This window comes from Petromyzon marinus, chromosome 47, assembly GCF_048934315.1.
Source record: "Petromyzon marinus isolate PM22_M1 ecotype Great Lakes invasive population chromosome 47, UKy_Petmar_22M1.pri1.0, whole genome shotgun sequence".
NCBI lineage: Eukaryota > Metazoa > Chordata > Hyperoartia > Petromyzontiformes > Petromyzontidae > Petromyzon > Petromyzon marinus.
The window spans coordinates 2,125,364-2,151,649 of record NC_133713.1 but is presented as its reverse complement, the minus strand read 5'-3'; the positions used below and the strand labels follow the sequence as shown (position 1 = coordinate 2,151,649).

Here is a 26,286-nt window from a genome sequence, read left to right as displayed (position 1 = left end):
CGTGCCGGCCTTCATAGATGCTCGCTAACGACACTTGCCACAAAAGTATTTTAAGGCTATAGGGGGTTCTATAGGCGTGGTAGCTCGCGACCCATCCACTCGTGTGCCGTGCCGGCCTTCATAGGTGCTGCTACTCGCTACTAGCGGCACTTGCCCCAACAGGGCTCACACATCCCATATGCACGGCGCGTGTGTGCGCGTGTTTCGTGTGAGCGTGACCCGCAGAGCGAGGGGGCGAGACAGCGGGAGCTGAGGGAGACTTTCGGGAGGGCAAGAGGCGAGAGGTCATGGTCAGGGGTACGGCAACCCGGGCTGCGATTAGCACGGTTGGGCTACGTATGGTGCGAAAGAAGTTACACATACACACAGACCAAAATAACAAGAAGCGACAATTTGTTCGCATTCTGTAAAATATTTGAAGAGCGGCCAATGCACTGTGTGGTGAATACGAGACGGTGGGTCCTTAATAATGGTCACGAAGCGGTCCTTGAAGAGCCGCACGGAGCTCCGGAGCCGCAGGTTTCCGAACTCTGAGCATGGTGGAGAAGAGAGGTAGGGAGGGAGAGAGAGGGCGTAACGTGAGGGAGAGGAGATTGGGAGGAGAGCAAGGAGATAGAGATTACTTTGATAATGCTGTTTATGTCTGGCTACGTGACGCTTTGGGTCATTGCTTAGCAGCTCACACACACAAACAGAGACACACATAGACACAGAGACAGACACACAGAGACAGACACAGAGACAGACACACATAGACGCAAAAAGACACACAGAGACAAAGAGACAGACACTGGGCAATGAAGAACACTGATCAATGAAGAACACTGGGCAATGAAGAACACTGATCAATGAAGAACACTGATCAATGAAGAACACTGGGCAATGAAGAACACTGATCAATGCAGAACACTGGGCAATGAAGAACACTGGGCAATGAAGAACACTGATCAATGAAGAACACTGGGCAATGAAGATCACTGATCAATGCAGAACACTGGGCAATGAAGATCACTGATCAATGAAGAACACTGGGCAATGAAGATCACTGATCAATGCAGAACACTGGGCAATGAAGAACACTGGGCAATGAAGAACACTGATCAATGAAGAACACTGAGCAATGAAGAACACTGATCAATGAAGAACACTGAGCAATGAAGAACACTGATCAATGAAGATCATTGATCAATGCAGAACATTGATCAATGAAGAACACTGGGCAATGAAGAACACTGATCAATGAAAATCACTGGGCAATGAAGAACACTGATCAATGAAGAACACTGAGCAATGAAGAACACTGATCAATGAAGATCACTGATCAATGCAGAACACTGATCAATGAAGAACACTGGGCAATGAAGAACACTGATCAATGAAGATCACTGGGCAATGAAGAACACTGATCAATGCAGACCACTGATCAATGAAGAACACTGGGCAATGCAGAACAGTGGGCAATGAAGAACACTGGGCATTGAAGAACACTGATCAATGCAGAACACTGATCAATGAAGAACACTGGCAATGAAAGACACTGATCATTAGAGAACACTGATCAATAAAGAACACTGGGCAATGAAGAACACTGATAAATTAAGAACAAAGATCAATTAGGAACAGTGGGCAAATGAAGAACACTGATCAATAACACTGGGCAATGAAGAACACTGATCAATGAAGAACACTGAGCAATGTAGAACACTGGGCAATGAAGAACACTGATCAATGAAGATTACTGATCAATGCAGAACACTGATCAATGAAGATCACTGGGCAATGAAGAACACTGGGCAATGCAGAACAGTGGGTAATGAAGAACAATGGGCAATGAAGAACACTGATCAATGAAGAACACTGATCAATAAAGAACAGTTGGCAAATGAAGAACATTGATCAATGAAGAACACTGGGCAATGAAGAACACTGATCAATAAAGAACACTGGGCAATGAAGAACACTGATCAATGAAGAGCACTGGGCAATGAAGAACAATGATCAATTAAGAACAGTGGTCAAATGAAGAACACTGATCAATAACACTGGGCAATGAAGAACAGTGATCAATGAAGAACACTGATCAATGAAGATCACTGATCAATGAAGAACACTGCGCAATGAAGAACACTGATCAATTAAGAACACTGATCAATTAAGAACAGTGGGCAAATGAAGAACACTGATCAATAACACTGGGCAATGAAGGACACTGATCAATGAAGAACAGTGGACAATGAAGATCACTGATGAATGAAGAACACTGGGCAATGAAGAACACTGATCAATGAAGAACACTGATCAATGAAGAACACTGGGCAGTGAAGAACCCGGGGCAATGAAGAACACTGGGCAATGAAGAACACTGATCAATGCAGAACACTGATCAATGAAGAACACTGGCAATGAAAGACACTGATCATTAGAGAACACTGATCAATAAAGAACACTGGGCAATGAAGAACACTGATCAATGAAGAACACTGGGCAATAAAGAACACTGGGCAATGAAGAACACTGATAAATTAATAACAAAGATCAATTAAGAACAGTGGGCAAATGAAGAACACTGATCAATAACACTGGGCAATGAAGAACACTGATCAATGAAGAACACTGAGCAATGAAGAACACTGGGCAATGAAGAACACTGATCAATGAAGATCACTGAGCAATGAAGAACACTGATCAATGAAGATCACTGATCAATGCAGAACACTGATCAATGAAGAACACTGGGCAATGAAGAACACTGATCAATGAAGATCACTGGGCAATGAAGAACACTGATCAATGAAGAACACTGATCAATGAACAACACTGGGCAATGCAGAACAGTGGGCAATGAAGAACACTGGGCAATGAAGAACACTGGGCAATGAAGAACACTGATCAATGCAGAACACTGATCAATGAAGAACACTGGCAATGAAAGACACTGATCATTAGAGAACACTGATCAATAAAGAACACTGGGCAATGAAGAACACTGATCAATAACACTCGGCAATGAAGAACACTGATCAATGAAGAACACTGAGCAATGAAGAACACTGGGCAATGAAGAACACTGATCAATGAAGATTACTGATCAATGCAGAACACTGATCAATGAAGAACACTGGGCAATGAAGAACAGTGGGTAATGAAGAACAATGGGCAATGAAGAACACTGATCAATGAAGAACACTGATCAATTAAGAACAGTGGGCAAATAAAGAACACTGATCAATGAAGGACACTGGGCAATGAAGAACACTGATCAATGAAGAGCACTGGGCAATGAAGAACACTGATCAATGAAGAACACTGGGAAATGAAGAACATTGATCAATTAAGAACAGTGGGCAAATGAAAAACACTGATCAATAACACTGGGCAATGAAGAACAGTGATAAATGAAGAACACTGATCAATGAAGATCACTGATCAATGAAGAACACTGGGCAATGAAGAACACTGATCAATTAAGAACACTGATCAATTAAGAACAGTGGGTAAATGAAGAACACTGATCAGTAACACTGGGCAATGAAGAACACTGATCAATGAAGAACACTGGGCAATGAAGAACACTGATCAATGAAGAACACTGGGCAATGAAAAACACTGGGCAATGAAGATCACTGGGCAATGAAGAACAGTGGACAATGATGTACACTGATCAATGAAGAACACTGATCAATGCAGAACACTGATCAATGCAGAACACTGACCAATGAAGAACACTTGGCAATGAAGAACACTGGGCAATGAAAAAACACTGGGCAATGAAGACACTGATCAATGAAGAACACTGGGCAATGAAGATCACTGATCAATGAAGAACACTGGGCAGTGAAGAACCCGGGGCAAATGAAGAACATTGGGCAATTAAAATCACTGATCAATGAAGAACACTGGGCAATGAAGAACAATGATCAATGCAGAACACTGATCAATGAAGAACACTGATCAATGAAGAACACTGGGCAATGAAGAACACTGATCAATGAAGAACACTGATCATTAGAGAACACTGATCAATAAAGAACACTGGGCAATGAAGAACACTGATCAATGAAGAACACTGGGCAATGAAGAACACTGATCAATGAAGAACACTGGGCAATGAAGAACACTGGGCAATGAAGAACACTGATAAATTAAGAACAAAGATCAATTAAGAACAGTGGGCAAATGAAGAACACTGATCAATAACACTGGGCAATGAAGAACACTGATCAATGAAGAACACTGAGCAATGAAGAACACTGGGCAATGAAGAACACTGATCAATGAAGAACACTGGGCAATGAAGAACATTGATCAATGAAGAACACGGATCAATTAAGAACAGTGGGCAAATGAAGAACACTGATCAATATCCCTGATCAATGAAGATCACTGATCAATGAAGAACACTGGGGAATGAAGAACACTGATCAATTAAGAACACTGATCAATTAAGAACAGTGGGCAAATGAAGAACACTGATAAATAACACTGGGCAATGAAGAACACTGATCAATAAAGAACACTGGGCAATGAAGAACACTGATCAATGAAGAACACTGATCATTAGAGAACACTGATCAATAAAGAACACTGGGCAATGAAGAACACTGATCAATGAAGAACACTGGGCAATGAAGAACACTGATCAATGAAGAACACTGGGCAATGAAGAACACTGGGCAATGAAGAACACTGATAAATTAAGAACAAAGATCAATTAAGAACAGTGGGCAAATGAAGAACACTGATCAATAACACTGGGCAATGAAGAACACTGATCAATGAAGAACACTGAGCAATGAAGAACACTGGGCAATGAAGAACACTGATCAATGAAGAACACTGGGCAATGAAGAACATTGATCAATGAAGAACAAAGATCAATTAAGAACAGTGGGCAAATGAAGAACACTGATCAATAACACTGGGCAATGAAGAACACTGATCAATGAAGAACACTGAGCAATGAAGAACACTGGGCAATGAAGAACACTGATCAATGAAGAACACTGGGCAATGAAGAACATTGATCAATGAAGAACACGGATCAATTAAGAACAGTGGGCAAATGAAGAACACTGATCAATATCCCTGATCAATGAAGATCACTGATCAATGAAGAACACTGGGGAATGAAGAACACTGATCAATTAAGAACACTGATCAATTAAGAACAGTGGGCAAATGAAGAACACTGATAAATAACACTGGGCAATGAAGAACACTGATCAATAAAGAACACTGGGCAATGAAGAACACTGATCAATGAAGAACACTGGGCAATGAAGAACAGTGGACAATAAAGATCACTGATCAATGAAGAACACTGATCAATGCAGAACACTGATCAATGCAGAACACTGATCAATGAAGAACACTTGGCAATGAAGAACACTGGGCAATGAAAAAACACTGGGCAATGAAGACACTGATCAATGAAGAACACTGGGCAATGAAGAACACTGGGCAATTAAAATCACTGATCAATGAAGAACACTGGGCAATGAAGAACACTGATCAATGCAGAACACTGATCAATGAAGAACACTGGCAATGAAGGACACTGATCATTAGAAAACACTGATCAATAAAGAACACTGGGCAATGAAGAACACTGATCAATAACACTGGGCAATGAAGAACACTGATCAATGAAGAACACTGAGCAATGAAGAACACTGGGCAATGAAGAACACTGATCAATGAAGATCACTGATCAATGCAGAACACTGATCAATGAAGAAGACTGCACAATGAAGAACACTGGGCAATGCAGAACACTGGGCAATGAAGAACACTGGGCAATGCAGAACAGTGGGTAATGAAGAACAATGGGCAATGAAGAACACTGATCAATGAAGAACACTGATCAATTAAGAACAGTGGGCAAATGAAGAACACTGATGAATGAAGAACACTGGGCAATGAAGAACACTGATCAATTAAGAACAGTGGGCAAATGAATAACACTGATCAATAACAATGGGCAAGGAAGAACAGTGATCAATGAAGAACAATGATCAATGAAGATCACTGATCAATGAAGAACACTGGGCAATGAAGAACATGATCAATTAAGAACACTGATCAATTAAGAACAGTGGGCACATGAAGAACACTGATCAATAACACTGGGCAATGAAGAACACTTATCAATGAAGAACACTGGGCAATGAAGAACACTGATCAATGAAGAACACTGGGCAATGAAAAACACTGATCAATGAAGAACACTGATCAATGAAGAACACGGATCAATGAAGAACAATGGGCAATGAAGAACACTGATAAATTAAGAAAAAAGATCAATTAAGAACAGTGGGCAAATGAAGAACACTGATCAATAACACCGGGCAATGAAGAACACTGATCAATGAAGAACATTGAGCAATGAAGAACACTGATCAATGAAGAACACTGATCAATGAAGAACACTGATCAATGAAGAACACTGGGCAATGAAGAACACTGGGCAATGAAGAACACTGGGCAATGAAAAACACTGATCAATGAAGAACACTGATCAATTAAGAACAGTGGGCAAATGAAGAACACTGATCAATAACACTGGGCAATGAAGAACACTGATCAATGAAGAACACTGGGCAATGAAGAACACTGGGCAATGAAGAACACTGATCAATGAAAAACACTGGGCCATGAAGAACACTGGGCAATGAAGATCACTGATCAATGAAGAACACTGGGCAATGAAGAACACTGGGCAATGAAGAACACTGGGCAATGAAGAACACTGGGCAATGAAGAACACCGATCAATGACGAACAGTGGGCAATGAAGAACACTAATCAATGAAGAACACTGGGAAATAAAGATCACTGGGCAATGAAGAAGTTATTAATGCAGAACACTGATCAATGAAGAACACTGGCAATGAAGATCACTGATCAATGAAGATCACTGGCCAATGAAGAACACTGGGCAATGAAGAACAGTGATCAATGCAGAACACTGATCAATGAAGAACACTGGCAATGAAGAACACTGATCAATAAAGAACACCGTCAATGAAAAACACCGATCAATAAATAACACTGGACAATGAAGAACAGTGACCAATGAAGAACTCTGATCAATAACACTGGACAATGAAGAACAATGATCAATAAAGATCACTGATCAATAAAAAACACTGGGCACTGAAAAACACCGATCAATAATGAACAATGCGCAATAAAGAACACTGATAAATAAAGAACAATGGGCAATGAGGAATACTGATCATTAGAGAACACTGATCAATAAAGAACACTGATCAATAAAGAACAACTGATCAATAAAGTACAATGCGCAATAAAGAACACTGATAAATAAAGAGCAATGGGCAATGAAGAACACTGATCAACAGAGAACACTGCTCAATAAAGAGCACTGATCAATAAAGAACACTGATCAATAAAGAACGCCGCTCCGACCCTGACACTTCTCGAGAACCCTCTTGAGGCTCCGTAATGAACGCGGCGCCGAGTGGATGATGCTAATGCGGTCCCCTTTGACCTCACCGCAATAGCTCTGCCCGCAATGCAATGTACCAGCAACATTTTATATGTTTCTCCTTTGCATATGAATTAGTTTATTTGGCGATGCATACTTTCTCATTATTATTGAAAGGTGTTTTGTTATCCACTAGCTCTTATTAGTGTAGCTATTCACACGCCTATTGATTAGCTGGTCAGTCTGAAACTCTGATCCACGCTGAATCTCCACCCGCCTCTCTGTGTATGTGCTACGAAGAAGAGACATTGCCCAAAACGTCACGTATTACATGTTCTCCTTTTACGAAACAGAGGCACACAGAGAGACGCAGACACGCACTGAGACAGACACAGCATACAGACACGCACAGAGCTGCAGAGGCACACAAAGACAAAGATTCCCCATATACCCTTTAACAGACTGTTGGGACAAGTGCTGTTAGCACGCACCTACGAAGGGCGGCACGCCACACGAGAGGGTGGTTGGCCAACACCACGGCCAACCGCCTTTGTCTCCCTAGTGCTGTCTCTCTGAAACAGACACAGAAAGGCACACGCGGACACACACCGAAAGAGACACACACAGACACACGTAAATACGTACAGAGTACAGACACAGCGAGAGCGAGACACAAAGACAAACTCACAGACACACGCACAGACAGGGAGACACCGAAATAGAGGGACACGCAGAGAGAGAGACGCGGGGAGGCCGGGAGCCCCGCGTCTCTTGCTGCTGCTCCCCGCGAGTCTCGTGAGCAGCTGCAGCTGGCACTACGCGTCCCAGCGGCGGGTACAGCGCGCGCCGTGTGTGCGTGTGTGTGAGCGTGTGTGTGTGAGCGTGTGTGTGAGTGAGCGTGCGTGTGAGCGTGTGTGTGAGTGAGCGTGCGTGTGAGCGTGTGTGTGTGAGCGTGTGTGTGAGTGAGCGTGCGTGTGAGCGTGTGTGTGAGTGAGCGTGCGTGTGAGCGTGTGTGTGAGTGAGCGTGTGTGTGAGTGAGCGTGTGTGTGAGCGTGCGTGTGTGTGAGCGTGTGTGTGAGTGAGCGTGCGTGTGTGTGTGTGCGTGTGTGTGAGCGTGTGTGTGAGCAAGTGTGTATGAGCGTGTGTATGTGCCTGAGTGTGTGTGAGCGAGCGTGAGTGTGTATGAGCGTGTGTATGTGCCTGAGTGTGTGTGAGCGAGCGTGTGTGTGTATGAGCGTGTGTGTGTGTGAGCGTGTGTGTGTGAGCGTGTGTGTGAGAGCGTGTGTGTGTGTGCGTGTGCGTGCGTGTGTGTGTGAGCGTGTGTGTGTGTGAGCAAGTGTGTATGAGCGTGTGTATGTGCCTGAGTGTGTGTGAGCGAGCGTGTGTGTATGAGCGTGTGTGTGTGCGTGTGCGTGCGTGTGTGTGTATGAGCGTGTTTGTTTGTGTGTGAGCGTGTGTGTGAGTGAGCGTGTGTGTGATCGCGTGTGTGTGTATGAGCGTGTGTGTGTGAGCGCGTGTGGGAGCGTGTGTGTATGAGCGTGTGTGTGAGAGCGTGTGTGTGTGAGCGTGTGTGCGTGTGAGCATGTGTGTGTGTGAGCGTGTGTGTATGAGCGTGTGTGTGAGCGCGTGTGTGTATGAGCGTGTGTGTGTATGAGCGTGTGTGTGAGCGTGAGTGTGTGTGCGTGTTTAAGGCAGCCTAAACATTTAAGCTGGCCTGCCTACGACCCATCCTAGGTTTAACCAGACTGGATTGTGAGGAGCTCACAAATCCTTGAAAGATCTGGGCAAGGTCCCATCGGTGAGCTCCTCCGGCGGGCAAGGCTGCGTTGGCTGGGTCATGTAGCCCGCATGCCCAGCCACCGCATGCCTAAACAGCTTTTGTTCGGCCGGATAGAGGGGGCTAAACGGGCGCGGCACGGGCTAGAGAAGAGATGGAGTGATGTGGTACAGGAGGACGTGGAGGTGAGTGGACTTGCCGATGACTGGTACTAGCGGTGTCAAGATCGGCCTCTGTGGAGGAGGCTCGTGAAGGACGCTGCTACTGGGCAGTTGGAGGCAGTCGCCCTCCAGCGTGTGTACGAGTGTGTCTATCAATGTGTGCGAGCATGTGTGTGTGTGTGGGGAGCTGTAGTGTAGCCGCTACTCGATGTGTGTGTCTCTCTGTGCCTCTGGATGTGTGTGTGTGTGTTTTAAACACGGGCCCACGCACTCGCGTGTATGAGCGTCGTCGTGCACCTAGCATGGCACAAGCGATGTGGTGACGTCACCGCCACTTTGGGGTGGGCGGTAGCGATTGTTGTTGTTGTGAGCGTCGAGCGGTGGCGCAGTGGTTAGCGAGTCCGATTTCCGCTCTCTCGAATCACCCTTGCACACTGCAACCAACAGCTGGGGCTGGGTGTAAACATCGGCACTGGGGAGACAAAGGCGGCCGGGCACGGCGGTTTTGAGCGACACCACCCACTCGACCCTGCGCCTCGCTGACCTGCAAAGCGCGCCGCAGCACGAGCAGCAATCAGCACTTGCCCCAACATCCTGTGCAAGGCTACGCCGGGAGGGGGACCCTTTGCTTTTGGCGTGCGTGTGTTGGGGGCAGTGACGGACTCGCTGACTGACACCTCCCCCATTGGCATTAAATCTCTGTGTTTAATCGCCGAGAATTCTACCCAAGCAGGGAGAAAATCAATAACCGAGTTGCGTGGGGTTGGGGGGGTCACTGCCTCCCCCACTCTCCTGCAGCCCCAACCCCCATCCTGGTCACGTGACCTCCACGGTTGACCTCGTTTTATAATGTGCATGTGAGTGTAAGGGGGCAATTGTGGAGAGAGCGTGGATGAGTTCCCCCTCCATCCCCCTCATGACCAGCTCCGGGTTTTAAGCAGCGGAGGTTTCACACCGGAATAAGTCGAGCGCGGGCATTCTCTTGTCATCGGCTGCGTGCTCACTCGAGCCGCACACTCATTTGCTCGCTCGCTCACCCACTCACACTCGCACAGACTCGCTCAACCACACACACCCACAACTCACTCACACGGACTCACTCAACCACACACACCCACAACTCACTCACACGGACTCACTCAACCACACACCCACTCACACACCGACAACTCACTCACACGGACTCACTCAACCACACACACCCACTCACACACCCACAACTCACTCACACGGACTCGCTCAACCACACACACCCACTCACACACCCACAACTCACTCACACGGACTCACTCAACCACACACACCCACTCACACACCCACAACTCACTCACACGGACTCGCTCAACCACACACACCCACAACTCACTCACACGGACTCACTCAACCACACACGCCCACAACTCACTCACACGGACTCGCTCAACCACACACACACCCACTCAAACACACAGAACTCACTCACACGGACTCACTCAACCACAACAACAACAACCGCCATTCGCCACTAAGTGGCGGTGACGTCACCACGACGCTTGTGCCAGGCCATGTGCACCTTGAGGCCACGTGAAGTGTCGAACGCCCGCGGGCAGGAGGTCACAGGGCAGACCCAGGTGCCACGGGTCGACTGACTGAGATGACTGGCTGGTCCACCACCTGTGCCCCCTACTAGGCCAACCTGCTGTGCTTTAGCCACCCGGCGCTCCGTCCGTTGTTGTGAGCGTCGCTCCTCCGCCCTCCGTTGTTGTTGGAGGGCGACTGCCTCCAACTGTCCAATAACGTCCTTCAGGAGCCTCCTCCACAGAGGCCGATCTTGACACCGCTGGTACTAGCCATCGGCAAGTCCACTCAGCTCCACGTCCTCCCGTACCACATCATTCCATCTCTTCTCTAGCCCGTGCCGCGCCCGTTTAGCCCCCTCGATCCGGCCGAACAAAAGCTGTTTCGGCATGCGGTGGCTGGGCATGCGGGCTACATGACCCAGCCAACGCAGCCTTGCCTGCCGGAGGAGCTCACCAATGGGACCTTGCCCAGATCTTTCAAGGATTTGTGAGCTACTCACACAATCCAGCCTGGTTAAACTCAGGATGGATCATAGGCAGGCCAGCCTAAATGTTTCTAACCGGTGAAGATGTTCCATTAGGGGGGTCCACGTTTCGCAAGCATAGAGAAGGAAGGGAATGACCGTGGCCGAGAAGACCTGAAGCTTAGTGCGGAGCGACAGGCCAGGTAGCTTCCACACAGCGTTACGTAACCGATGAAAAGATATTGCCGCTCGACTGATTCGGAGTGAGACCTCTGCTGTTAAACTGGAGCCGGTCATAAGCACACTGCCCAGGTATGGGAAACTCTCCACTCTCTCCACAACTGCCCCATCACCGATTGGGAGTTGTGGGGGTGGAGTGTCCGATGGTACAAAATACCCAGGCAGGTGCTTAGTTTTGGTGGGGCTGATGGTAAGGCCCCATCTCTTCGTGGCACGCTCCAGTCTCAGCAGCAGCGTCTCCAACTCCTCCTCTGAATGAGCAGCTATTACCAAATCATCGGCATACATAACGTGGTTGAGCAATAGGGAGCCATCCCTTGACCGCACCCGGGCATCGATCAGCCTTCCATTATATCTGTACCAAATGGAGATTCCCCCGGTACAGCTATTGAAGGCTTCACGAACTACGTGATCAAAATAGATGTTAAATAATGTGGGAGCCAGAGGACATCCCTGTCGCACCCCAAGGTGTACAGGGAATGGCTCTGACTCCCGGCCACGTAGTTTTACCCGGGCCCGCTCACCATCATGAAGGTCCTTAATGATCGTGAACAGAGGGTCAGGGACTCCAAAAGCATGAAGAACAACCCAGAGCCCAGGCCTACTGATGGCACCATAGGCCTTGACCAGGTCAATAAAGCAGAGATGTAGGTCTTGTTGGAATTACCTCCACCTCTGCTGTAGCAGACGGACATAAAATATGGCATCTGTGCAGGACCGCCCTTTCCTGAAACCGCATTGGGGCTCTGCAAGCCTCTCCTCAGCGTGCCTGGCAAGGCGATGTTGAATAATCCTTGCCAGGACCTTTCCCGGCACACTGAGGAGTGAGATGCCCCTGTAGTTGTTACAGTCTGTGCGGTCCCGCTTCTTAAAGAGGGGGACCACCAGGGCATCCTTCCAATCCTGTGGAACCCGTCCAGTTGTCCAGACTGTTGTTATGATGTCATATAGGACAGTCTGTGCACAAACGCCACCCTCCCTCAGCATTTCGCTTGGGAGATCATCTCTACCCGGTGCCTTTCCTGGTCTCAGACTCTGGATCGCCTTCAGTACTTCCTCAACAGATGGCACCTCAGCCAGCCACTCACAGGGGGTGACTTCTTCCAATATTTGAGGCACTGCAGCCTCAGCAGGGTCATCCCCACTTTGTGCCACGATGTTTTCCTGGCTGAGGGATGTCCCCTCCCCCAGGACCTCACAGAAATGCTCAGCAAATCTGCAAACCTGTTCCTGGGGGTCAGAGATTGGATCACCGTTTTTTTTCCCCTAATGATGGTAATAGGTGTGGCGCTGCAGGTGACTTTTTTGATGGAGTTAAATAGAGATTTGTGATCGCGGGCCACTGAGGCAGACTCCATCTCCTCAGCAACCCGCGGCCACCACCCATCCTTGCAGTGCCTCACGGCTCTCCGAACCTCCGAGCGAAAGCTGCGGTAAGCCTCCTCATTCTCTGACGTGGGATTCTGTAGCCGATGACAATGGGCCTATCGCTTTTTCTCAACCATCCTGAACACCTCCTCTGTCAGCCAGGGTCTCTGGGGAGGTCTGGACCGCGTACCCAAAGCAGCCATTGCGGCTGCATGAGTCACAGTCCTAAACCTCGCCCATTTACCCTCGACATCAGGAGGAGTGGGGGACGATGCCAACCCCAGCCGCAAGCGATGATGAAATTCTTGCTTGCAACTTTCATCAGATAACTGAGACCAGGCCACTTTAGGTTGGAATGGGGTCCTGGGTGTACACCCACCACCGGAGTGGAAGAATGGCAGGCGCATCTTACAGATGACTAGTCGATGGTCAGAGGGCAGATCAGCTCCACGGTAGGTCCTGGTGTCAAGGACATGGGCTCGCATCCGCTGGTCCGTCACTATGTAGTCCAGCAGATGTTCTTGCTAGGACCCGGCATGCGTCCATGATGTTGTGTGTATGCGCCGATGCCGGAACAGCGTGTTGGTAATTACAAGCCCATGGGCTGCACAAAAATCTAGCAGCCTCCTACCGTTGTTATTGAGCTGATCTGGCCCATGCCCTCCAATCACTCCAGACCAGTTGCCAGCATCATGACCAACTCGGGCATTGAAGTCACCCAACAAGATGACTCTGTCCCGAGGGGCCACTTTAGCCAGCACCTGTGACAGGAGGTCATAGAAGGCATCTGACTCATCGGCTTTGCCTGCATCCCTCCACGGATGTTCGTCTTCGGTGGGGGCATAAGTAACCATGACCACCACTCCTCGCCTCCGGTTGATGGGAAGGCGAGCCCAAAGTACACACACCCACTCACACACCCACAACTCACTCACACGGACTCGCTCAACCACACACACCCACAACTCACTCACACGGACTCGCTCAACCACACACACCCACAACTCACTCACACGGACTCACTCAACCACACACACCCACAACTCACGCACAAGGACTCACTCAACCACACACACCCACCCACTCAGCCACAAACAACAACCGTCATTCGCCACCACGGAGCTTGTGCCAGGCTAAGTTCACGTTGAGGCCACGTGAAGTGTCGAACGCCCCCTGGCAGGTCACGAGACAGACCCAGGTAGTGTCATGGGTTGGCTGACTGAGATGACAGGCAGATGCACCACCAGCTGTACCCCCCACCCCACTGTGCCAATTTGCTGTTTCAACCGCCAGACGCTCCACTCAATGTGAGCGTCGGTCCTACGCCCTCCGTTGTTGCTGGAGGGCGACTGCCCCCAACTACCCAGTAGCGTCCTTCACATGACCCACCCACACTCACCCGCTCACTCACATACTCGCTCACTCACACACAACACACACACTCACCCACACACACTCACACACACTCGCTCACTCACTCACACACAACACACACACTCACCCGCTCACTCACACACCCACTCACTCACACACAACACTCACACACACCCACTCACTCACACACAACACACACACACTCACCCGCTCACTCACACACTCACCCACACACACACTCACCCACTCACTCACACCCGCTCACTCACACTCACCCACACACCCACAATACACCCACACGCCCACTCACTCACACACACCCACACACACACACCCACTCACTCGCACGCTCACACACTCACTCACCCGCTCACTCACACGCTCACTCAGACACTCACCCACTCGCACGCTCACACACTCACTCACACGCTCGCTCACACACTCATACACAAACTCGCTCGCTCGCTCACACACTGCGTATTAGTCGCGCGTTATTATCTTTTCATCGGCTGCGCACGTGTGGAAGCTGCGTGCCTGTGTGTGTCGATTCGTGCGTAGACGCTGTTGTGGGGAGCGGTGGTGTAGCGGTGAGCGCGCGCTGCGCTACAAACCCGCCAACCCCAATTCAATTCACGCTCACGGTCACCACCAGTGACAATTATCTGAACCGGGCATGGGCCTCCCCTAGGTCGACTCAGCCTCCCCTAGGTCAACTCAGCCTCATATTAGTACCTAGTGCGGCGTGTTAAACATCGCCACTGGGGAGACAAAGGCAGCTTGGCGTGATGCTGGTCACCCACCTCCTCGTGTGCCGTGCCGGCCTTGATAGGAGCTGCTCGCTAACAGCACTTGCCCCTACAATACGTTCAGGCTATTTGGGTCTTCGCACCTCCGAATAGCACGTTTGGCTACGTACGGTGCGAAATAAGTTCCACGCACGTACAAACATTCTCGGCCACAGTTATGCCCTTCCATTCTCTATGCACTCATGAAACGCGGACTCCCTTTAAAGGGACATCTTGCGCCGGTTTGAAACATTCAAGCTGGCCCTGCCCGACTATCCATCCTGGGTTAGCCCACCTTGGCTTGGATTACAGTGTGAAGGCGCTCACAGATCCTCGAAAGGCATCGGCCACAGTCCCATCAGTGAGCTCCTCTGGCTGGCGAGGCTGTTGTTGGCTTGGCGATGTAGCCCGCATGCCCAGCCACTGCATGTCCAATCAAGCAGCTTCTCTTTGACGGCACTGTGCCCAGACGAATGCCTTGCATAGCTACCAAATAGACTTATATAGAGACCCCAATAGACTGACGTATAAGTATACATGTTCACCTCGTTTCATGCGATTACAGGCGATGTTTTTCAATAAAGTGTGCACCAAGCGAAAGCTCGCGAGACAGCCGGTAGCCGAGTAGGGCACACAGTAAACAGTGCGGACACTCCACACACATTGCACAAACTACACACACAGTATGCGCACTGCACACATACAGTACACACTGTACACAAAGTATGCATGCAGTATACAGTGGACACACTGGACACTGTACACAGCACACACTGGACACGATGCATACTGTACCCACACGGTAAACAGAGTCGACAGTGCACACGGTACACACAAAGTACACACATTACACACACACTGTTGTCCCACATTCGACCGCATAGCCGAATGCATGTAGAGTAAATTCAAACTACATGGGTAGAAATAGGTCATCCGAATATACAAAAAATCGCACAAACCAAACTCGCATAAAGCGAGCAAAACAGATCCACAGACTCACGTAGACTGTTCTGTGATTAAACCGGGTTCTGGTGGTATCAGGCCAATCAGCCGAATTACCATAGACTTACACAGATATCCATAGACTTACACAGAGATCCATAGACTTACACAGATATCTATAGACTTACACAGAGATCCATAGACTTACACAGAGATCTATAGACTTACACAGAGATCCATAGACTTACACAGAGATCCACAGTCTTACACAGAGATCCACAGACTTACATAGAGAAAAACATACACAGAGATATATAGACTTAAAACAGAGTACCACAGACTTACACAGAGATCCATAGACTTACAAGAGATCCACAGACTTACACAGAGATCCACAGACTTACACAGAGATCCACAGACTTACACAGAGATCCGTATACTTACACAGATATCCATTGAATTACACAGAGATCTATAGACTTAGAAGAGATCCACAGACTTGCACAGAGATCCACAGACCTACACAGAGATCCACAGACTTACACAGAGATCCATAGACTTACACAGAGATCCACAGTCTTACACAGAGATCCACAGACTTACATAGAGATAAACATACACAGAGATATATAGACTTACAACAGAGTACCACAGACTTACACAGAGATCCATAGACTTACAAGAGATCCACAGACTTACACAGAGATCCACAGACTTACAGAGATCCACAGACTTGCACAGAGATCCGTATACTTACACAGATATCCATTGAATTGCACAGAGATCCATAGACTTACACAGATATCCATTGAATTACACAGAGATCTATAGACTTAGAAGAGATCCACAGACTTACACAGAGATCCACAGACCTACACAGAGATCCACAGACTTACACAGAGATCCGTAGACTTACACAGATATCCATTGAATTACAAAGAGATCCATAGACTTACACAGAGATCCGTAGACTTACACAGAGATCCATAGACTTACAAGAGATCCACAGACTTACAGAAATCCGTAGACTTACACGGAGATCCATAGACTTACATATAGATCCGAAGACATACACAGACATCCATGGACTTACACAGAGTTCCATAGATGTACATAGAGATCCATAGACTCACATTGACTGGGCAGTGATACAACTAGGTTCCCTAGCGCAGTGAACTGATGGTCTCCAATGACTGGCTGGATGGACTTGCGACGGACACTTTCTGCGAGAACATCAAAAGTTGCTTCGAAGAGTTTGGCTCAGTCTGCTGAAATGGCCTCAGCCGTAGCAGTTATCTGATGTCCTCTTCTGGGGTCATCCCCTCGCTCACAGAATCCCCCCCCCCAACCAATTAAATGATTCATTGGAATAAATATGAGGAGAAATCTAACTTCTTATGCCAGTGGAGGTTGTTATTGTTTGGCGTGACCTGCGACTTCACAATGAGAGCAGAGAGCGAGCGGATCGCTATTCTCATAAATGAATCAAATTGCGGCAGAGATTTCATTCATTCGTGGTGCCAGACGCAAATACAAGGCTGCTCATTCACCATTGCTGAGCTCTGCACAAGGATAAAGATCCACCGTATAGCCTTTTAACAGACTGTTGGCGCAAGTGCTGTTAGCGAGCACCTATGAAGGCCGGCACAAGCACAATGAGAGGGTGGGTGACCAGAATCGCAGATTCGCCTGATAATTCTGAAACACATCCCGAACAAAAGGCGGATATTCCACATGTAGCCTCTACAGGCTGTTGAGGCAAGTGCTGTTGGCGAGTAGCACCGTGGCGCACTATGGTGATGTGGCTAGGACGAAACCCGGCCACCTTTGTCTCCCCAGTGCTGGAATTTTACACACCACACCAAGTACTCATTTGAGGCAGAGTCGATCTAGGGGAGGCCCATGACCGGTTCAGATAATCGTCACTGGTATTGGCCGTGAACGGAAATCGAACCCCGATTTCTGGGCTCGTAGCACAGCTCGCTGACCACTACACTACCGTTCCCCACATACATACATGGCCACAAAAGACAAAGACATAGTGCACACATGCATGCAAGCGTAGCCTACACTCGTAGGCACATGTACACACGTATAATGATGATCTGTGTCTCCTTGTGTCTCTGTTTCTCAACCTGCCCGTCACTTCCTCTCCGCACATCTCCCATCTCCTTTCAGACGGCGATCCTCCCACCCACCTATCCACCTGCCTCGAGGTGTTAAGACTCTTGCTGCTCCTCATCTCAACCTCCACCCCGACCCAGCCCCCAACCCCTTTCCCATGCCCCCCCAACCCCAGCTACCCCTCCATCCCCCGACGGCGTCGCACAACGCGCAATGTCTCCCCGACCCGCTCCGCTCCCGGGCCTCGCATTGGCTGCCTACTGCGTCCTGGTGTCTGCCGGGAACTCATCTCCCCTGGGAGGGCACCACTCCCCATCCTCCTCCTCGTCCACCTCCTCGACGTCACAGGCTCTGCGCTCCTTCCTGCGGGAGCCCCTGTGCCGGGAGCCGTGCTCCTGCTTGGAGCGCGAGGGCCTCCTTGAGATGAACTGCGAGGGCCGCGGCGTGACCTCCGTGGCGCGCCTACCGGCGCCCCTCACGTCCCGTGCCAGCGCCGGCGCGGCGCCGCCTCCGCCCTTCTCCCTGCTCCTCGGCGGCAACTCCATCAGCCGTGTGGGGCCGGGTGACTTCGCCAACTTCTCACGCGTCTTGCTGCTCAGCCTCTCGGGCAACGGCCTTCGTGCGGCGCACGATGGCGCCTTTGAGGGCCTGCGCTCGGCCCGCAAGCTCTTCCTAAGCAACAACCGCCTGGAGGTGCTACGAAACGACACCTTCCTGGGCCTGCACTCGCTCGAGTACCTGCAGGTGGACTACAACCTCGTCCGCCGCGTGCAGCCTGCCGCCTTCTCGCCACTGCCCCGCCTCAAGGTGCTCATCCTCAACGACAACGTGCTCACGGGCCTGCCGGCGCACGCCTTCCGCGGGCTGGCGCTCACCCACCTGGACCTGCGCGGCAACCGCATCAAGACGCTGCCCCTGCCTGGGCTGCTCGAGCACCTGGGCCGCCTGAGTGAGCTGCAGCTCGGCGAGAACCCATGGAACTGCTCGTGTGCGTCGCTGCCCATGCGCCGCTGGCTCGAGCAGATCCCCTACTCCACGCTGGTCGGCGAAGTGATGTGCGAGTACCCATTCCGCGTGCACGGAAAGCTGCTCCGTGAGCTGTCGCGCCACGAAGTCTGCTCGCGCCGCATGATGATGCAGGCGGCAGGCGCCGGCAGGGTCCACGTGGGCGGGGGACACGGGGGCGACGCTCGAGCGGGAGGAGGAGGTTACGGCGCCGCTGACGACGATGACGACGAAGGTGAAGATGATGAACCGGGAGGTGGAGGCCTCATGCCCAGAAGGCCGAAGCCTCCGGGCGGCGCTGCCGCCCCCAAGCCGGTGACGCCGAGCCCCACCGCCAAGCCTAGCAGCAGCATCGCCGCCGCCGACAAAACCCTGGGCCTCAACCGACCCGGGCAGAGTGACCTCCCGCCCCACGCCAAGATCCCGGCGCCTTCCCCTCCCCGGGGCGCTACGTGGGCCCCTCCGCGGCCGGCACGCGTGCACGCCCATGGCGATGCCGCCGCAACAACGGCCAGCCCGGCACGACCCCCTATCCCCGTGGAGTGCCCGCGGCCGTGCCGCTGTCTCGTGCACAACGTGGACCTGGGCCTACGCGTCAACTGCCAGGAGCGGGGGCTGGGCCGCGTGGCCACCCTGCGCCCGCGGCCCTCCGACCCACGCCAGTTCTACCTGACGGGCAACCAGCTGCACGGCGTGATGCGTGCCGACTTCCGTGGCTACTCGGGCCTGGAACTGCTGCACCTGGCCAACAACCGCATCTCCTTCGTGCAGGATGGTGCCTTCGCATCGCTGCCCTCGCTGCGCCGGCTCTACCTCAATGGCAACGATCTGGCGCGCGTCACGCCTGAAATGCTGGCCGGCCTCTCAGGCCTGCACTACCTCTACCTGGAGGGCAATGTGATCCGCGAGGTGGAGGCCGGCGCGCTGGATGGCCTGCGCAGCCTGCAGCTCGTCTTCCTGGGGCGCAACCTCCTGCGCTCTCTGCCCGCCGGCCTCTTCTCGGGCGCGACCCGCCTCGCACGCCTCGACCTGCGGGGCAACCACCTGGCGTGGCTCGCAGCACGCGCCGTGCTGGAGCCCGTCACGGGGTTCGTGCAGGTGCGTGGCGACGGGCACAGCCGTGGCGGTGGTAGTGGTGAAGATGGTGGTGGTGGTGGTGGTGGTAGAGATGATGGTGGAGACGGTGGTGGCCTGGTGTCCCAGGCATCCGAACACTGAGCGAGCACAGATGAGATGCTGGCTTTCAACCCAGGTTTTTGCTACTGACTATGATTAAACCGGGTTCTTTATTCTAGTGAGTTAATGGTCTCAACCCTAACCCTGCACGTAATTTGACTAAATTTTATCTCTGAGTATTGAAACATTGGCGTTGACTGCCATATGAAGAACGGAGAAGGGACAGTTCATCAGGGTGACTTGTATGTATCTCAGAGGTAGCTCTATGATATCCACTTCTTCCGTGGGCCATTCTCTAACATGGAGGACTAAACTGCTCTGCGCTCCGTTCCTTCGCATCACAATGGTAGCATGATCTGGATTAAATAGAAAATAAAATAAAAAACAGTGCAATTTGTAAGAGGCGCAGCATTTCACAACAAAATTGGCTGTGATATTTGGGAGGCATGGAGCCAAGCTCAGTGTCACTTGAAGCCAGGCGTTAGAGGTTGAGGGCCTTTCCGAAAGATTGAATGCTGTCCCGAAGAATCGAGGAAGTGACCATGGTCCCTGCTCCATGGAGTAGAGAGTGGGGGGGGGGTTGTGAGTTGCGCTGCTGCTACTGCTGACACTGCTACTGCCACCGCTGCCATCACTGCCACCACTGCCGCTGCTGCTGCAGAGAGTTCCAGCGCGATGAGCATGTAGCGCAGGGCAACGTGAGCGGAGAGTGTTTGTTGTGTGTGCATGCATGACCCGGTACAGGTGGACCTGCAAGAGAACCCGTGGGACTGCTCCTGCCCGCTGGCCGAGCTGCGCCGCTGGGCCGTGCGGCTCAGCAGTGGCGTGCTCGTGGGCGGCCTGACCTGCGAGTCACCCGAGGAGCTGGCCGGCCGAGACCTGCGCTCCGTGCCGCTGGACACGCTGTGCCCCAACCGCACGCGCGGGCCCCTGCCGGTCCCGGCCGGCGAGGGCCGCGCCGGCGGTAACGCCAGCGTCCTGCTTGGTACCAGCGCCAACGACGGTGGTGAAGGTCGCAACAGCAGTGGCGGCGCCGGCAACGGGAGCGGCGCGGGTATTTGGATGGTGCCCACATGGCCGCAGGTGGAGGCCACTACCTGTGCGGGTACGGCCGCTCCCGCTTGGGCTTCCGTCCCTGCGGGACCCGTGCCCCTCTCCGTGCTCATCCTGGGCTTGCTGCTCGTGCTGCTGTGCGCCGTCTTCGTGGCCGCCGGCTGGCTCGTGTTCGTGTTGCGGCGGCGGCGGTGCCGGCGGAGGAGGAGGAGGAGGGGGGGAGGTGGCGGCGGGGCCGGCCGCAGGGGCAGGCGGAGGAATGGGCGCACGAGGCTCCAGGACGATGCCAAGCGCTCCTCCAAGGTGGCGGGGGAAGGCGTGGGAGGGGGCGGCAGCAGCCATGGAGGAGGAGGACCAGGGGGAGGCGTGGACTTCTTCGAGCCGGAGGGCGGCGCCATATCTGTGTACGACCCGCGCTCGACCACCCCCAACCTCCTGCATGAGAACCCCATCTACAACCCCCATGGGGACGACGAGGAGGAGGGGGAGGACGATGAAGATGATGACGACGATGAAGATGATGATGACACCATGGTGGCCAACAAGGGGGGGGAGGCCGCTAGCTCCAAGGCCCCGCTCCGGCCGGGCACGGCTGTCTCGGCGCCTCGGCACGCCGGTGGCCTGCACGAGCTCTCGTGCCACGCGCTGCGCTGCGACGAGCGGCTGCGCTACTGCGAGGTGCGTGGCGCAGACGCGCCTTTCCGCCGCCTGGCCGAGGAGCGGCCCCCGGCGTCCGTGGGGGCGGCCGAAGCTGTGGCTAAGGGCGGGTGCGGCGGGGAGTACCTGGAGCTGCGGGTACGGCTGCAACAGCAGCATCAGCAGCATCATTATCAGCAGCAACAACAGCATCAGCAACAGCATCATCATCATCATCAGCAACAACAGCAGCAACAAAATCAGCAGCAGCATCAAGCCGAGACGGATTACCTGGAGGTTCTGCAAGGCCAGGTAGCTCTCAGCCACCTGTGACAATTCACCTCCCTTCTCACGTCTCTCCCATCTACGTACGAAATGTATACTATTGTTATAACATTTCTACCAAGCCTATATCTTACAGAGAGGGGACCCTCGTCCATAAACTTCTGGCAGTCCATCAGCACTGGCTCAAGCCCCCCTCACTCGGAATGATGAGTCACTGAATGTTGAAACCGGCTCAGGGTTTGCTTTGTGTTGAACCCGATGCTGCCAGGGGTGTGCGCTCCCAAAAGTTCCGCGATGCCGATGGGATATTCGAGTGGCTGAAGCCTCCTTGCCACCGAGACGTGGGTTCATCAGTTACCATATCCGGAGGTGTTTTTTTGTCCTCAATGCCCATGAATGTTGAGTCCAAACCCTCCAGCCAGGTAGACTTGGCCCGTCGTTGTCTCTCTGGGGTGGACGAGGAGAGCACGCGCTGGCAGGTGGGCAGTGGGTCCCCTATTGAAGTAACTCTCCACATTCCACATGTCCACGTCGCAGAGCGGCCAAAACTGATTTTATATATATCGACCAGTGAAGGACGTCGAAGTGAGCTCCTGCACAAATGAGCAGTGATTGGGGCACTGGTGCTCATTTCCGTTTACAGCCCTGCAGAGCCAGTGGCGGATATTCCACATTCCAATGATAGGGACGAGTATGAACCGTATAGGATGATCACTGTTGATCTTGCCCACAATGTGGTTCTTCTGTTATTGACCGCAGAAGGACGGTGGGTTGAGTAAAGCCCTCCTAACCAGAATTTGAACTTGGAATATCATCATCATCACCATCATCCCTCTATGTGAAATTAAACGAGCATTGCTTTATGAAAAAGTAATTTATATTTTGCTATGTGGAGAAAACGGACACTAATTGGGAATCTGAAATATCCATCAGTAGATAAGAAGGGAGAAGCTTTGTCTTTTCTTTCTCATGACTGGTGAGTGAATCAGAGGTGACCTGCTCACATGAACCACCTTTGCAGGGTTTGACCCTGGTCCATCCAGGACATTGGCATCTTCTGTGTTCGATGTTCAGCAGAGTTGATGTGTACTGAGATATTGGTCCCGGTTTGTTGCCGTGTTGAACTTTCTTCGCAGGATACTGCACGGCTTTGACGACTTCGCGCTGACCGAGAGAACGCGTCCGTCCAGTTTGTTTCTGCATCGGGATTGGTGGTGAACCAGAGCAATGCGCGTGGACATGCCAACGTGCATGAAATCAGAGAACGTTTCAGGAAATTGTAAGTTCATTTTCTGACATTCAGATCAAGACAGCTGGAATTTGCAAGTTTTTGGCAACACTGTCAGAGAAACGTGTGGGTTTCTGGAAAGTGTAAGAAACACTTTCAGGGCTCATTATCTGCACTTTTAAGACTCTGGAGATGTCTCGAGTTTCAATCAACGCGGGTGGGTTTCCCACTTTTACACTGTGGTCATTGAATGAGCCAATTTTCAGGCAGAAGCTTCTGAATTATTATGCAATTCCTGACGTTTTTTTGTTAAAAAACGTCTCAGCTGAAGAATTTTTTAAAATCTACAAATGTGAGTCAATCGTTTTCAACTCTCTTTATGAAATCAGGACACCTCGCCGAGCCTCAGCAATGCGCTCGGGATGCTCGGACAATTCCTGTCCATCCGTTTCAATTACGCGAGGGAGGAACGCAGAAGTGCCCAGAGGACACCCGTGCACGCAAACGTGGAGAGTGCTTCAACAATGTTACCACCGCACAGACAACATGACCTTACCCTGGCTTGGCATAGTCGCTGTGCTGGCCTTCACGCAAATTACATTTTCCTCACGTAGATCATCATCTTGACGGGCCGTGTCTCCTTTGCGCGAACCACCAACCCCCTCCTTCACCCTCCGTCTCTACAGGTCAGGAAAGGCTCAGTGAGTCCCAAGACTATTTGTCAGGAGGGTCCTGCTTGCGAGATGTTTGGCAGATTCCGTACTGAAGTAATCTTTTGTGCACGAGAAAGCCCATGGAGACGCACGGAAAATACGAGAGGATAACCTGCTGCACCGCCTTCTACAAACACCGCCTCGCTCCATCTATGAGTGACCCACCAACTCCACCCCCTGAGTCTTTCTGGATTACGGAACTGCATCATTGCCACCTCCTACGATGTGGAGATGATGATGACGATGATGATCGTGGGAGGCTGTTGGTAAGTGTTGGACCATGTCGGAATAAGTTGTGACCTTGAGTAGTGATCCCGCCGAAACGATATGCCACTTAAAAGCACGCGATCACTTCCATGAGAGGAACCTGGAACACGGGGGAGACCTGTGCGACGTTTCGAGCAGAGATCTTAATGATTCAGAGTTGATTTTGTTTGTTCGGGGCTTTGGTCACGATGTAAATGTGGCGGTCAAATTTGCGTGTCATAATACCATCCGACATAGCCACCAAACAATTAAACGTGTTAAACGGTGTACAAGTTTTTGTATCATAATATTTAATCGTGGTTTCAACTCACCAGTAGAGAACGATTCTCACAGGCATATTTAATTTGTTTGGCTCTCGTCAGATGGCGGAGGGTCTTACGACACGAATTTGGCCCGCATCTTGACGTGGGGACAGCTTACTCGTAAAAAATGAATTCCGATTCAAAGTAATAACCAACTGCGAAAAAAAACCCTGCTACTGCTGTGCGTTAGCAGCGTGTGATTGTTAAACTGCAGGACACGTTCCCCAGGAATGTACATTATCAATACCAGGCGGAGTGAGTGCAGTGAAACGTGATGCAAGATCTTTATACTTAATAAATGGGAATTTGCAATGCACATACCAGCAGATGTTGCCCATAGATATATATATGTAGATATATTAATGATCATTATTTTATGACTGTGTTCCCACGGTTAGTGTGCAGTAGTTATTAATGAGCTTAAGCGGAGCTGGCCTGTCGGCGATTGTGGTCAGACGCAGCAGCATACATTAGGCACATGACAATTCCTCAATTTTATTATCAATTAAAATTCCACTATTACACTCACGGTGCGTGCGTCAAACCATGTGTGTGTGTTTGTGTGAGGATCGATTCTTTGTGATGGATGTGGTTTTTTGTAAATCTTGATACTTCCGTAGAGTCACATCCTACGGATTCACTGCACTGTGGATGCTACAGATTTAATCCATTGTGGATCCAGCAGATTCACTCAACTGTGGATCCTACAGATTCACTCCTCTGTGGATGCTACATATTCACTCCACTGTGGATGCTACAGATTCACTCCACTGTGGATCGTATAGATTCACTCCACTGTGGACGCTGCAGATTCACTCCACTGTGGATGCTACATATTCACTCCACTGTGGATGCTACAGATCCACTCCACTGTGGATGCTACAGATTAATTCCACTATGGATCCTACAGATTCACTCCAATGTGCATCCTACAGATTTCAACTCTTACAGTTTCTACATATTTCCACCATAAAACTTCCATAGATTACCACCACGACAGAATCTACAACATACCAAAACAATGATATAGAATGCACAAACCCTGACATTCCAATCAGCCTTGGTCGTTCAAATCTGTGCTGCAACTTGTAATTCAGTCCTACAAAGTAACACCCTTACCAGATCTCGGTACAAATCAACCCCTACCACCCGAACACAGATTCCAATTCCCGAACTGTCTGGGTCAATGCTACCTAGCGGCCTGAGTTGTAATTATAACTCTTGCCTTGACATTAACCATAGCTTTAGCAGTGGCTCATACCTTAACCCGAGGCATTAACCCCCAGCTCTAACGATAACACAAGGCATCTGACTCTATTCTTGATAGGTTAGCAAACCTGTCAAGAGTCCATTTGTGATTGGAAATTCTGACAATTTG

At 50.6% G+C, this 26,286-nt stretch overlaps 1 protein-coding gene across 2 annotated transcripts; it reads left to right on the top strand.

Annotated features, from left to right (window-relative positions):
• Positions 1–11,332: 11,332 nt before the first annotated feature.
• On the top strand, positions 11,333–25,436 carry LOC116952576 (SLIT and NTRK-like protein 2). 2 transcript variants are annotated; one of them, XM_032972052.2, is made up of 3 exons: positions 11,338–20,346; positions 21,169–22,425; positions 23,535–25,436. In XM_032972052.2, exons 1-3 carry the CDS (start codon positions 18,457–18,459, stop codon positions 23,550–23,552), a joined length of 3,165 nt encoding a protein of 1,054 aa, XP_032827943.2. In that variant the 5' UTR covers positions 11,338–18,456; the 3' UTR covers positions 23,553–25,436. The 2 variants fall into 2 exon arrangements, with proteins under 2 accessions (XP_032827942.2, XP_032827943.2); XM_032972051.2 differs by having other exon boundaries at positions 11,333–20,346; positions 21,169–25,436.
• Positions 25,437–26,286: the final 850 nt, after the last annotated feature.